This window comes from Ceratotherium simum, chromosome 5, assembly GCF_057802395.1.
Source record: "Ceratotherium simum simum isolate JZ-2026a chromosome 5, ASM5780239v1, whole genome shotgun sequence".
NCBI classification, from domain to species: Eukaryota; Metazoa; Chordata; class Mammalia; order Perissodactyla; family Rhinocerotidae; genus Ceratotherium; species Ceratotherium simum.
The window spans coordinates 72192701-72208814 of NC_141904.1; the positions used below are offsets into that span (position 1 = coordinate 72192701).

Consider the following 16114-nt stretch of genomic DNA (forward strand, 5'->3'; position numbering starts at 1 on the left):
AGGTTATTAAACAGGGACTATATTCAAAACAGCTTAGAACTTCATCCAGTTTGTTTAGGTCTCCAATGAGTGACTCATACAAAATCAAGGTGAAATCTCACAAATTACTAATGTGAAGTTAGTGAAGGGCTTATGTATTCAGGTGTAGCCTTCACTCACAGATTCATACATAGAGTCATATATATACAGAGAGTTTTTACAAGCTTTTTAACTCTAAGCAATCTAACAAGTCTGATTTGGCAAAACACAGTAAATTAAAGGACTGTGGCTAATAAAACACAAGTGTGGTTTAGAACTTGATTAAAACACAAATACCAAGGTTAAGGTAACGTTTCTCTGAAAATTATTCTGCCAAACATAGCATTTAATGTCCTTCCACTGTTGGATCAGTTTCCCTCGGCTGTTTCATACATTAAAGGGAATTAGTCCCCTAGCTATCAGATGCCAAAAGGGCAGCTGAATGGAGAAATGACAAACCTCACTGCCTTTGTTACCATTATCATCAGTCCTTTAGAAGGAAAGTGGAATGGAGTTCTTTCCAGTTTTCAAACTTACCTTTTAGTCACCCAAAAAAATTAAGATGGTGCTCCATTGATAGTTATTAAGATGCTTCCGGCTTTCAATAAAAACATGATGAATTTTTTTTTCTTGCCTGATTCCCTCTCTTCCACAATTTCTTTTTCATCAGCAATTCTATTCCAAGTCCCCAACCTCTCACCTGAGGTTCTTATAAGCACACCAACTCTTTCAGATAGTTCAAAGAATGATACAAAGCATTAGAAATCCAATAACAATGCTGCAACAAAATCATACTTAATCCTATTTTACTTGAGCTCCTCCCATTTCATTGAAGCTAGAGTTTAGAACAAGTAATAAAAATATTATGTGTTTCAAATGCAATTTCCATGGCCCATCAGATTCCCGCACACAGGCCACTGTGTCTGTTCCTAACTGAGCAAACTGACAGTAAACATTATCTTGACAAAAAACTATCTGTAAGGGTTTCTATTTTCATCTTTCTACTTTATTCTATTTTTGCAATTTTTCTACATTGGTGTAGTGCATTAATATCAAGATATAAAAAATGTTACCCTAAAAATAAATTAAATGTAACTTGCAATTTTAAGGAGAGATTTTGTCAAAGAAACACAAACTCTTCACAGTTTTAAGAAAATCCCAATATTCCTCATGAGTCAGTATAAAAATGGAAATCATTTTTTGTGTGAGGAAGATTAGCCCTGAGCTAACACCTGTTGCCAATCCTCCTCTTTTTTGCTGAGGAAGATTGGCCCTGGGCCAACATCCATGCCCATCTTCCTCTACTTTATGTGGGACGCTGCCACAGGCATGGCTTGATGAGCGGTTCGTTGGTCCACACCCAGGATCCAAACTGGGGAACCCCGGGCTGGCAAAAGCTGAGCATGCAAACTTAACCACTACAACACTGGGTCGGCCCCCAAAATAGACATCTTAATCTGTTCCGGCCCTTTAAAAATAGCTGATAGTGAACACACAATTGTTTTACTTTATTTTTAGAACACAAGTCAGCACATATGCAATGAATTACCATGTTGTTCGCACTAAGATGTAAATTAAGAATTACTCCTGATTGATCAATTATTGTGATTTATATGGCCTTAGGAACTGGCAGCTTTTTCTCCATCCAGATTCAAAAGGTCACTAATTTTAAAAAGAAATCTAAAACAAATTAAAATGGTCTATTCACAACTGTAATTTCAGGTTTATGAAACTGTGCCATACAACTGTCATCAAAGCCGGGGCTGGCTGGAAGCTCCCTTGAGCCCAGCCTCCACAGAACTACAGGAAACAACACAGCAAAGCTAATCACCTGGTGAGCATTTATTCTGCGGCCAAATTTACAGTATTCAGACACATGCATTATTTTCTCTATTACAGCAACCTTATGATATATGTAATGGTGTCCATATTTAACAGAAGAGAGCAACGCTCAGAGATGATAAGAAGCTTGTCCAAGCTTGTGAGACTAGCAAATGACAGAAGTAGAATTCAAAATCTGGTCTGATTCCAGAGTCCATGATTCTTGGTTTTTTTTTTTTTTTTGGTGACGAAGATCAGCCCTGAGCTAACATCCGATGCCAATCCCCCTCTTTTTGCCAAGGAAGATTGGCCCTGGGCTAATATCCGTGCCCATCTTCCTCTATGTCATATGGGACTCCGCCACAGCATGGCTTGATAAGCGGTGCCTTGGTGCGCGCCCAGGATCCGAACCTGCGAACCCTCAGGCCGCCAAAGCGGAGTGCACGCACTTAACCGCTATGCCACCAGGGCCGGCCCCCACAGACCATGATTCTTAACCACTCTATACAGTGACTGCTTTTCCTGTGACCCTGGTGTCAATCATCTTCCACTATACATAGGTCTTACATGTCAACTCCCTAGAGCCAGGGACCACATATTAGCTCTCCACGGCTCCTGACCGATCTCGTACTAGGGAGACCTCTATACACATCCAACAAGTGAACATATGCCTGCTAGAGGTTTCTCTTCATCCTAAGAACTCAGCAAGATAAAGATTTTCAACAAGTTACAACCAGAGGTCACTCTATATAATTTATCCCCTCCCAATTTTTTAAACAAACATCTAATAATTTTTTGGATATGAGTTGCACGTGTCTGGCTAATGAATTCTCAAATCAGTGGGTCTGGAAACATAAATTTCCTAGCGACAGTCATTCTATGGAAAGAACAAAAACTGTCTTCTTTGATTAGGAACTGTCAGCATCGATTTTGTTCCACTCGAGAGTTTCTCCAAATAGTGAAAAACAAAAAATAAATATATTTAGCTCATTTTTCAAGTAGACTGGGATGTCCCTTTTGGGAGGTGGAGGAGTGGCTATGAAACCAAACGCTCTTAGCCTTTCAGCTCTCCTGATCCCCAGAGCTGTCAAATGACTCCCTAGGAGGCGCAGGAAAAGAGGAAGTGATAAAAGATGGAAAAGAAGAGTCGAAAGAGCCAAAAAGGCAGCAGGGAGTGCCACCCTCAGGAGACAAGGGGTGGGAGCCACACTCGCAGTTCAAACGACTATCAGAACAGACAAAGACGGGAAAGGCAAAGGTCTCCCTGGAGCGGTGTGGCAGAGGCAGACGAACTCCGGACCAGCTGCCCTCCCCGGCGAGGGGCATGGGAATCATTCACCATCATTAGACGCAATCTCGTGCTGCCGCAGCTTCCCCCTGGGGTACTCAGAGTTCCCAGTGACAGTGGCAGAACTGCAAATCAGTGCTCGCTGGTGCCAAGTGCACTTGGGTCTTCCCACTGACAATTCCTAATTCAATACTCCCTCCTGTTCATAGCACCCTAATCTATAGACACTGTGCTTAGGGTTCGTTTCCAAAATGACATCGACCTACTGCTTAGAAGACTTCTCTCAGTGCCTCTCCCACAAAGCTAGTTTCACATACACTTCACAGTTTATAATTTAAGTGAGACCATCCCAAACATACCCTCCAAATTCAGTAAAAGCGCATCTGGCTCTTTTTGTCTTATAGTAACAGACAGAAAGACAAAAACTTAATTAAAAAAAAATAGATATGGATTATTGTTCTCAAAACTCCCATACTTAAAGATAAGAGTGTAGATATCATGTGTAAAGAAGATGACTTAATATAAAATGTATCTTATCCGTACCGTTGTCAAGGGTTTGTTGTTTTGTTTTGTTGTACTTGGGAAATTACCAAAGATTTAGTTTTTTGACCTAATCTTTATTTGAAAAATTTAATGGGGACACCAGTCATTTCTGATTTATTCTTGATTTTTAAACGCTTTGTGGATGATCTAATTAAATCTTTTTATTAAGGGAGGACCATGAGGGACAGATTTAAAACTCCCGTGGAGCCAGATCTCCCGCAAAAGTACACAGTGTCAACATGAAGTGAACTCTGATTCGGGCAGAGAATGGGAGGGAGGCGCTCTGCCCAAGAGGAGCATCCAACACCCCGACTCCAGAGTTTCAGCTGTCCACACATTTCCAGACCTGGGTCCATATGCTATGAGCTTTCAGAAATGAGAATGTGAAGTAACGTCTAAAGGCAACACACAAGCAGGAGTCAGCTTTGTGATATTTAAAATTCAAAACAAACTTTTAACTCATCACATTTTTCATCTTTACTATTTTCTGGACTATAAAAATAATACTCACTTCTTTGGAGAATTCCACCATGACAGACATTTGACTTTAAAATTTTAAAGTCCTCCCCATAATCCCACTCCACAAAATAACTATAATAACTATAAAACGTTGATTAGCTCAGAGTATTTTTCCTATAAGAAGACTAGTATATATAAAGGCCTTTAAAATAAACAAATTGCATCATGCCATATGTTCCATTCTTCACCTAACTTGCATGTTTATCTGGCTGGCGTGCAGTGGTGTCTGTTACAAAGATGTTGATTGAAAAGCCAGTTGTTTGGGTTTTTTTGAAAAGCTAGTTTGCTAGTTTTAATAGCAAAATAATAAGAAGAAAGTAACAATAATAAAAGTAATAAATATAACCAAGTCGTAACATCAGTACAGTTATTATAAATAAATTAATACATAATGTGTGTGTGGGTTTTTTTTTTTTTTTTTAGTGAGGAAGATTGGCCCTGAGCTAACATCTGCCAATCCTCCTCTTTTAGCTGAGGAAGACTGGCCCTGGGCTAACATCCGTGCCCATCTTCCTCTACTTTATATGGGGCGCCGCCACAGCATGGCTTGACAAGCGATGCATTGGTGCACGCCCGGGATCCCAACTGGCGAACCCCGGGCTGCCGCAGTGGAGCAGGCGCACTTAACCGCTTGCGCCACCGGGCCCCCATAATGTGTATTTTTTTAAAGGCAACCAGGCAGTAAAGAAGGAATATTTGGTTTTAGTTGGTCACATCATTAATTCTGGGAAGTATGTCTCCCTGAAATAGTTCAGGGTTTTCTCAATTATCCTACAGCAGCACTACATTCCTGCTAAAACATATAACAAGACCAAAACAGATCTCAAAAGTATTTTACTGACTTCTATACTTAGCTTTGATATTAAGTTCTTGTATCAGATATCAAAATTTTAATTTGAAATACCAGTTCTTCATATTCACGCTTAATAGCAAAAAACCTTTGACCTACATTATCTTCTTGATCTACCCAGAGAGCATGACAAGTAGGGGAGATAGATAGTTATGCTCTCCCCATTTTAGAGATGAAGAAATCAAGCACTCAGCACTTAGGATACTAAGACCATAGAGTGAGTAACTGGGTAGAAACTTAAACCTGGGGCTCCTGATTTAAATTTCAGGTCTCTTTCCACCTTACCATGCACCTTTTAATACTAAGGAAAACAGCTGCATTTTAGAGGACCATTACATGGCTTTGCCAGGATCATCTATTGCTGTAGTATAGGCTATCAGATGAAAGTGATGAGTGCTTAAATAGAGCGATAGGAGGAGGAAAAAACCAAGGTAGTATAAAGGTGTTTATTTTACATCTGAAGACCAAAAAGACGGACTGATACACATTACCATTGAGTACACACTAGGCCAATGAAAGGAGAGTCATTACTTCCAGATGATAATGCAGTCATTCCAAAAACATCACTTAAGTGAGTCCATCCAGGGCTAGCAAACACAGAGCCAAAACGGCACCCCTTCCTCTCTTGTGCAAACATTGATCAATGTTCACGGCACTCATCCCCACTTAATTCAGACATGGCTTCAGAACCTTCCACACCATAATCCAACTGACAACACAGGCGACTGATGGAAATTGGTACATCAGATGAAGCTCTAATCTCCGCCTCTGGAAATAGAGAGGTGGAGTCCATCACTAATAAATGGTCTTCAAAACCTGCTTATTTTTGCAGCTAACAATGAGTCTTCTCAACACAGCTTGAATCATACCAAATCTCTTTCATCAAAACAGATTATTTGGGTAACTAAGGTAATAGTTACAGATTTCAAATTAACATGAACAGTTTTTACTTCTTAAGTGGATAACTGCCACAGAATTCTTTACTCTCCTCTGTTAAACATGGTCAATGGGTATCAGTCACTGCAGAGGACAGCAGTAGAGCTTCGTGTTTATTTCTAACATTACCCAAAAGCGGCTTGTCATATCTGTGCCTGTTTAGCAATAATAAGTTTCCTGTCTATAGTTACATGAGAAATTGAGCCTTTCTTACCCCTATAATGGAAAGGAAAATATAATTACAAAATCACCTAGTTTATAGCATATTTTTTCTCCAAAAAAAAAAAAAACCCCAAAAATAATACGGAAATATTTTAAACAATTTTCATCAACAATTTTTAATTCACTGATAACATCTAAGCAAAGATCAGAGATTTGATTCAAAGGGAAAGAGCACATTCATCACTATTTCAGAAGAGACTCTCCTAGGAGTTGCAAACACTTAATGAGGAAAGATAAAATTAACTATGCAGACTTGGAATGAAATTGGAGGTATTGATTTAGGCATAGTTCATAGTTTTCAAAATATATAGAAGGATGAACAGAGAAATAGATGAAGAGGTGCCTGGTGTTGCTGCTGCTGATGTTGTATGTGTGTATGTTTATATGTACGTATTTACATTTGCTAGCTCTGTTTGCTGAGAGTGCCTGGAAACAATGAAACCCCAATCATAATGATCACCCCAGCACCCATATTTTGGTTTCTAAACACCTTTCCTCACTAAATGGAGCTCGAGCTACTTGGAAAAACAGCTGATTCCAGAGCTGGTGCAAAGAAAGTACAAGATGAGCCTGGAGTATCTTGTGATGCCAGAAAGTAAGAAAGTGTTCAAAAAATGATGGGAAAATGTCACAAGGATAGTGGTACCAGCTTGAAAGAGCTCCTTTGGCCAAAACTGGCCAATGTGATCACCAAATTTTAAGAATCCAGGCGTCCATACTGAAATAGATAGATAGATAGACAGATAGACACACATAGATAGTGACAGACTGATAAATAGGTAGATAAAAATAGGGGAGAAAGGAACACTCTTTCTTATAGTGGAAAGCCAATTAATAAATAGAAAGAATGCAGTTAGAAAATCACCATTTGTCAACGCTCATAATAATAATCAATCAAAAACCATAAGTTGATGCTAAAACCAGTGTATGAAAGTTTGAGGAGTAGCAGAATATTTACATAACCTCAAGGTACTCCCACAAGATACAAGACAAAGGAGAAAACAGTAACTTTATAGTGGAGAAACCTGGCAGATATGACTTAAACCAAGTCGTTGAAGTTAATATCACCAATCAAGGGACAATTTGACATCATGCGACTCCCCACATGACACGCTAAGAAGGACAAACCAACATTTCTGTGGTATTCCTGCTCAAAATGTATGATCTGAATCCACTCTCATGAAAAGACATCACACAAACTCAAATTGAGAGACACTCTACAAAAGACCTGGTTTGTACTCTTCAAAAATATCAGTAGCATGCAAGACAAAAACTAACTGGTCTAAAGTAAAGGAGACTGAAGAAATATGGCAACTAAACTAAATATGACAACTCAGAACATTATCTTTGGCCTAACAATAACAAATGGTGAAAACTCACTTTGCTCCACCAAGCAGCCTGGCTCTAGAAGGGAAGGCACTGGTAATTCTTTCTAGTCAACCCTGTAACCCAGCCTTGTTAGCAACGATAGACCAACTAAACCAAGAGCAAACAAAACAGAATGACTGGTTTACACAAAAGCTCTTACCCAGCTTCTGTGACCACATCCTTGGGTTTTCAAATCACAACACTTCCAAGATGAACACATATTTACAGAAGATTGTACAAAATAATGGTTACTGGCAACAGAGGGCTTAAGTCTCCCACTTTCACTGCACTCAGAGAAGCCCATGTGCTATCTCAAAGCAGAACAGGACACTGCATTTAACCCAGAGAGTCATTACAGGGATTCCCTGACCACCAAATGGAGACTAGTATAATGCGAGAAGGAGCCCAGTTCTCCAACCCAAGACGCTGGAAGACCAGCAAAGATATAAGTGTAGGTGGCCGCTACAAATCTTTGAGAAAGAATTTCAGTGGAGTTGTATCACATGGTCGTTTAACTTATACGCAAGCCATGTGGATAAAAAAACTGGATGGAGAGAGAAATTACTGTATCAATAGCACATGCCTCCAGAGTGAATTTGCAGATTTCTTAGTAGGTCTTGGTTCCCCTGTGCTTTTTTCAGGGAGAGCATTTCACCAAATGAGCTATTTGCACAACAAGTCAAATACCTCATACGGTAGTCAACTGAAGACACAGGGAGATGCTCCAACACTGGGGAAACCAGCCGGCTAGACTAACGGAGAGACGGTGTGTTCCCCACATGGCACCTCCCTGAGGGATTTTTGAGGATATATTGACCACATGTGACTTTTCACCTTTTGCTCTCTCCTAAATAACTTACAGTAGAATTGGGTAGAATGTGACTGGTCCACAGTAGACTCTAGAGGTCACAGAGAAAGGTGTTATATTTGTGACAAATCCTGCTTACGTTGGTTAACCCACACTCTGGGGGCACTGGGAAGATTTTTCCAAAGGCTTCAAACCGTCAGAAAGAACAAAATCGCAGTTCCTCTAAGCAATCTGGTTGGTACTAAGGTATAGGAGCATTACATTGTCTTCAGAAGGGAGTTTAGAAAGCAGGCTCTGAAGCAGAAAAACTAAAATCACTGTGGTATTTATGGTTTAGAATGAGTACAAAAGGTACTATGCAGAAATTAAATTTGGTTTTCTAAATAGGAGCTGAGGAGATGCAATCAAGGGTGGAATCGAAGTTGTGAAAAGGACCTGGGGCAGCTCCTAAGTAAGGGCAGGGAAAGACACACAAGAAAAATCAGGAGCGAACATCGAATAAGTCAGAACTTGCTGTATCTCAGTACCAGGTATGAGGTAGGGTGAGCACAAGAGCCTGTGTGTCCCAACCCAGGACAGACGGGGGCACAAGATGCCAGTGGAGAACACGGGCTCCTGGATCAGCCAGGCTCCAAAGCTGCAGCCACGTGGGCTGGGAGGGCACTTGATCTAAGGGGGCCAAGATTCCCAGGCGAGCTCCAGGAGGGGCCAGCTCAGGCTTTCTTATCAGGCCTCCCACCTTGCATAAAAGGTTCTGGAATAAGACAAATCTCTTTTACCCCAGTTCCTCCAGTGCCCCTATTACTCTCCGAGGTACTGCTGGAAATCTGTGGGGGCATTTTTTACTGTCACAATGATTGGGGTGGGGACCAGAGGTGCTAGAAGTTCTACACTGCACCGAGTCCCATGCAATGAAGAACGATTCTGCTTCCAATAACTTTCACGTATCTTGCCAGATATTCATGAAGTTAAAATAACAAATTTGTTATAATTACCTGAGTATAGACCCTAACTGTTTTACATATAAACACTAAGGGTTTTTTTGCAGTTTAAATAGATACAGATTGCACACCCATGTTCATAGGAGCATTATTCACAATACTCAAAAGGTGGAAGCAACTGAAACATCCATCAATAGATGAATGGATAAACAAAATGTGGTATGTACATCTATACATACAGTGGAATAGTATTGAGCTTTAAAAAGGAAGGAATTCTGACACATGCTACAACATGGATGAACCTGGAGGACATCATGCTAAATGAAATGAGCCAGACCCAAAAAGACAAATATTGTATGATTCCACTTATATGGGGAACCTAGAGTAGTTAGATTCACAGAAACAGAAAGTCGAACGGTGGCTGCCAGGAGGTGTGGGTGGAGGGTGCGGCAAGTTGTTGTTTAAAGGGTACAGTTTCAGTCTGGGATGACGAAAAAGTTCTGGAGATGGATGGTGGTGATGCCTGCACAACAATGTGAAGGCACTTAATGCCAGAGAGGTACACTTAAAAATGGTTAAAGTGGTAAATTTTATGTTATGTATATTTTACCATAACTTAAAATATATATATACACACACACACAGAAGTGTGTAAATCAAAGGAAGACTGTACTTTGTTGTGTCAGAACTTAACCACAATCTGTTCACCACTGTGGAAAATCGAGTCGTGGACGGTGATGCTGCTCACAGTGCCTGAGTGACTGGCACCAGCCTTCCGTACCCGGCAGCATTTGTAGCTGGTGCATCACATTGAGTCTACAAGGAGGAGTGAGCCTTGGGTGACATCATGGTGTCTTTTAACGTCACTGTGCCCGAGCATTTACATACTGATATATACATTTTATTATAAATTATCTTCCTTTTATTTTTCTGTTACATTACAGCATATGTATTTTACAATTAGGTGTATATGTATATAAATATTATTTATGAATTTCATTTCACAATAGTATTGGTGGCACTTCAAAATATTTGTTAAAAAAAAAAGAAAGAAGGTGGGAGCCCGGTTCTGCTGTGGGGGAACCACTGCTCTGGTCTCAAGGAACAGATAGCAGGAGCAGCAGAGTCACTGTTGAAGATGTCGCAGTAAGGACAAACCTCATTAAGTCTCTCTGAATTTCACATAAGCACCCTTTTGCAAGAATTCAAGTCCTTATGGTGAAGGTCTGGTGGTAGTCTGCCCACTCCCCTGAAAAGGAAGAAATCTGGTGGAAAACTAGAAAGCCCAACTCTTCTTACTGATGAAACACACACGCACACTTAAAATAATCAAATTCACGCCCGGTAATAAACTCAGACACAGGCGAGGTGAACCAGAGAACATATTTTCCAGTCATGGGAATCACTGTATCACGTCAAAAGAGATTAGAATTTGACTGAGAAGGGCCCAGTGTGTCAATTGCAATTACACATATATCATTTCTCTATTGTGATCATCCTTCTTTCCATCTCAACACTGGGACGTGATTAATATTTTACATACTGTCCAAAGGGAGAATGTGACTTACCAGAAACTGTACTGAACATTTCAAATACAGATCATTCTTTGCCAAAAGAAAATCCTGCCCAGCTGTAGATTTCTCATTTGCAAAAAGAAGAGCAATGAAATTCCATTACTTAGAGAAACTGGCTGTTCCACCAAACCCTTGGCAACGGAAGCTGTACTTATCTTTTTGAACAATGGTCTCAGAAAATGTATTCTCTCTCTCAAAAAAAGACAGTAAGTATGCATTTGAGCTCTTGAGAAAGTGCTCTTGCCCGAGCAAATTCCTGTTAGAGAAAATCCACTCCCCCGACCTGGGAAGTACAAAGATTGACCCTAAAACACGCAGCAAAAAGAGCTCCAACGGTTCTTAAACCCTTCCAAGAGTCAACGGTGATGTAACAATACTAATAAAGTCCTTAAAACAAAATCAAGTATCCTTTTAATATGTAAGTTACCACACTGTACCCACTCCCTCAGAAAAATGACTCCTACACTCTAACCCGGTCAATCTGTTTTCCTTGTGAGATTTCATTGTATCTTTTCCTGAGGATACAAATTAGCCTGAACTATACTGCTTTGCACATTGTGGAATTTATCCAAATGAACTGGCAAAGCAAGACTTTGTTCTCTGTCTTCCCAATGCTCCTTTCCCCAGGAGAAGCGTGTGGCCAAATTCCAGCGGGCTACATGAACTTCACTCATGACTTATCTCATGGTCAGAGCTCCCACTTGGTCCAAGGTTTTGAAATGGGCCATAAAAATACTCAAGAAATACAGACGCTACACAAATGTGTTTGCAACAGCAAAGATGCAGTGGTATCCATGCTGTTTTTCCAGTTTCCTATTTAACGCACTGTATTAGGGCTAGGGCCCACATGTGAGTTTCTTGAGGTATTCAACATATCATCTTGGATTCTCATATTTAATTTTTTTCTCATAGGAGATCCAACAAATTTAGCTCATGTATTTACCCATTAAAAGAGCAATCAAAATGGTCAAAACCATCAGCAAAAAAGAGTCATTTGGGGGCCGGCCCCGTGGCATAGCAGTTAAGTGCGCGTGCTCTGCTGCTGGCAGCCTGGGTTCGGATCCCGGGCGCGCACCGACGCACCGCTCATCAGGCCATGCTGTGGCGGCGTCCCATATAAAGCGGAGGAAGATGGGCACAGATGTTAGCCCAGGGCCAGTCTTCCTCAGCAAAAAGAAGAGGATTAGCATGGATGTTAGCTCAGGGCTGATCTTCCTCATTAAAAAAAAAAAAAAAAGAGTCATTTGTATCAAACTTCGCAACAAGAGCCCATACAAGGAGGCATGAATAATTCTTTCCCTTTCAGCAGCTTGGAGCATCCTAAGACACTGTGCGACCCTATTCCCAAGTGTTGCACAGTGGCGCTGAGAGATCTACCTCCCCCAGCGTAAATCTATAAACCTGCTATGAGAGTCTGAAATGATGAGTGAAGCACTGAAAATGGAGAAGTCGGTGATGATGTGAGAGACCATCCTGAACATCAATCTTTGCCTGCACATCGCTGGACAATCAACTTGTACAACTGAAAACAGGCAAAGAAAATAAACACAAAAGAGAGAACAATGCATTTGTGGCAATAATCGTGTGCTGTGAGCTCTGAGGACATTAGAACGACTCCAAAGCTGATACCTTTATACCCTGGTAACCAATATGAACAGAGTCACAATTTGCACAACAGCGATTGCTCATCTGGTTTCAACTAACATACAACTCTCCAGTGGTTTTCACACAAAGTTATAACTGCAGCATACAAAACAGATGCGAGGCCACATGAAAAGAGCCAAATCGTGAGCATGCCACTCATAATCTGGCTTCTCTGTATTTAATATAAACAAAAACTTAACACCGAGACAATCAACACTCCATCTGGTCCCACATAATCGGATAATTCTGCCTCCTGCCCCACTATCCACCAGTTTAGGCCTTCCTCCCCCACCAAACATCTCGCATTGAGCCAGACGAAGACGGGATGGCATTCAGCCTATTAACAGACACTGGCCAGTGTTCACATACCTCAATAATCCTGTCATGAATTTGCAGGCCTCCGTCCTTGGCTGCCGGCCCACTGTCAACTATTTTGGATACAAAGATTCCTTCACTGGACGATCCATCTTGGTTGTCCTTTGGGTTAAAAAAACACACGCATGAATGCTAGGCATTAAGATGGTCATGAAAATAAAGCTTACACTCTTAAGACAGTAATGGACTCTTGCTGGTGTCAAAAGGGATAAAATGGGGTTTAAAAGCCATTTGTTTCCCGTAATTTCTGTTTTAAACTAAAATTAACACACACGGTAAAATAGTTCTATCCATACAAGAAAAGTATGATACGTCTCCACCATCTCCCCCTCATCATCTTTCTTCCCCATATAGCATCTATTTGCAGTTTATGCATCCTTTCCAAAAAACCTCCATGTATCACCTTCCTACACATGTATCTGTTCCTTTTTTATGCATATAAATGGGATTATGCTCTCTCCATTCTTGCGTACCCTGCCTCTTTCATTTAACTTTAAAAATCTTGGATATTTTTCACTATCAGTCCCCATAGTCTGTCTACCTTACTCCCTGAAGTGGCTGAACAGTATCCCAACATAGGGATAATTAGTCCTGTTTCCAGTTGTTGCCATTAGAGACAATGCTGTCTCTAATACCTTCCTACCTGTATTTTGAAATATCTTTGCTGGTATATATCTGGGGCAAATCCCTAGCAATGGAACTGTTGGGTCAAAGGATATGTACATTTGCTAGAGATCGCCAAATTACCCTTCAGAGGTAATCTGATAGCTCACTAGACAGTTTTCCCACATCCTCACCAACACAGAGGATTATTAAGCTTTTAAATATCCAGTAGTCTGATCGTGAAAATAGGTATGGTATTTTTGTCCTGATTTGCATCAGAAAAGCACCCCTCCCCCAATCCTAATAAATTCTGATCTTCAATCTCCTCAAATCCCTTTAGATCTTTCAAAGCCCAGACTGAAACTTCCTGGGAAAGAAGACAGCTCCCTGCTCAAACTCCTTCCTTTATTTAAAATCAAAAGGCTCTAACAAGCTCATAAAAATCTCTTACGGCTTGTTCATGAACTTCTTTCCAAACAGCACTGGGATGAACTCTCTCCAAGTGTGTGGATTAAATTTCTAGTGAGATGGATTTATAAATTAAATGGCACAAGCATGTATTGTTTCCAAACAAAAGCATTTGAAAAGTAAGTTCAGGATGTTCCACAAAAACTCCAAGATCTAGCATCATGGTATAATTTCTTGCTATTATGCCATAAAACCTATTTCAATAATAATTTCTCTACACGAAAATATATAAAAATTCCATTTGTTAAAAAACAACTATGAAAATACATCTTCTTCTTTAACCAACAACAACAAAAAAACCCTATATTCTAAAAAGGGAAACAGATGACTTTGAATGTGGTTCAATCTACCCCTTCAAGTGCAACGGCAGTAACTAAGGGAGGGAAAAGGCACACTCCCCACTCCTCTCCTCGCTCTCCCTCCCCACCCCCTTTCTCACAAACACATACACACACAATACAATGTTATAAATATGATTCAAAAGAAACCAAAATCAGAACCTAAAATGAGCATTAAGTGTTCTTTCCAACATTCATCCCCACATGACAAGGATAGGTCTCTAACTGCCATCTGGATTCTATCAACTCTTCCAAGAGAGAAGGGTCAGCGAGACTGTGGGTGCTGTGCTGGATCAGCTCTCCTCCAAAGGCATCCCTGCCCGGCATCACAGCAGTCTGCACGGGCCTACTGCACACTAACCCTTTACCATCTGAACCTCTATCTGCTTCCCTTCTCTAGCACAGCCATCTTACTAATACACTAGTCCTAATGCATCTGTGTAGCTCCCCATGTACATATCTCGAATGCAAGTACAAAGCTGCACGATAGTTTCTATTTACTGAGCACACACCGGGGACCAGGGAGTGAGTGCTCCAGGTCCACCGTTTAATCCTCACAATAACCACAAGTGGTAAGTACAATTATGCTCCACATAATAATGACAGACCACATATATGTCAGTGGTCCCATAAGATGAGTACTATACAGCCTAGGTGTGTAGTAGGCTACACCATCTAGGTTTGTGTAACTACCCTCTATGATGTTTGCACAATGACAAAATCACCTAACGATGCATTTCTTGAAATGTATCCCCGTTGTTAAGCAGTACATGACTGTACTATTATCCATTTCATAGATTAAAAACCTCAGGCAGACAGGTTAAGTAACTTACTCAAGGTCGCCCAGCTAAAAAGTGGCACAGGTCAGTTTCAAACTAAGGATAGGCTGATTCTCTTACACAAGCTGTAAGTGCAACATTGTCTCCCATTGAGAAAAATCTTAAAAATACACAGGAATTCAGAAGTCTAACATTCCAGGCTATGGAATATTCCACTAGAGGAACTTGAAGACTCTCAATGGACCACAAAGGATTTATGGACAAGCTTGAGTTCCCTAAGAGGTGATGTCAATATATCAAATGAAAAGTAATCTGTGTTTACTCTGATTTAACTGCTTTGCATTTCTTGGCTAGAGGGGAAGAGGGAGATAGGGGATGGGATTTTGGTTTTGGTTCGTTTTGAAAAATACTACAACGTGCACAACTAATTTTTCTTAAGGAGCGTCAGAAAGTTCAAGCAAAAAACCAGAGAGCGGGGCGGGCCCCATGGCTTAGTGGTTAAGTGCGCGCGCTCCGCTACTGGCGGTCCTGGTTTGGATCCAGATGCGCACCGACACACCGCTTATCGGGCCATGCTGAGGCCGCGTCCCACATACAGCAACTAGAAGAATGTGGAACTATGACATACACTGCCTACTGGGGCTTTGGGGAGAAAAACGGAAAAAAAGGAGGAGGATTGGCAATAGATGTTAGCTCAGGGCCGGTCTTCCTCAGCAAAAAGAGGAGGATTGGCATGGATATTAGCTCAGGGCTGATCTTGCAAATAAAAAACAAACAAAAAACCAGAGAGGAACAGGCAAGAGCAAACACCACAATTTAGGTTAAATGAAGACAGTAAGTGGTAGGGGGTGGAAGAGAGTACAAAAATTATAGAAAGCCCAAAATCAAAGAAAAACAAATCACATCCATCCTCGATAGCTAGATTTTTTTCTTAAAAGATATCTCTTGATTCTTGTTTTTTTGGCTCCTCTCACACGTCTTAAGTTAGAGCTATTTATCAAGGGGAACCAACATGACTT

The 16114-nt window shown here is 40.7% G+C and overlaps 1 protein-coding gene across 1 annotated transcript in view; it reads right to left on the reverse strand.

The window, feature by feature from the left end:
- The window catches only part of PDZRN3 (PDZ domain containing ring finger 3), a 235348-nt gene that overhangs the window by 200434 nt on the left and 18800 nt on the right, over positions 1–16114 (reverse strand). The window contains 1 exon segment of the mRNA XM_087431351.1: positions 12902–13009. Within this exon segment, the coding sequence (XP_087287477.1) occupies positions 12902–13009 (108 nt within the window).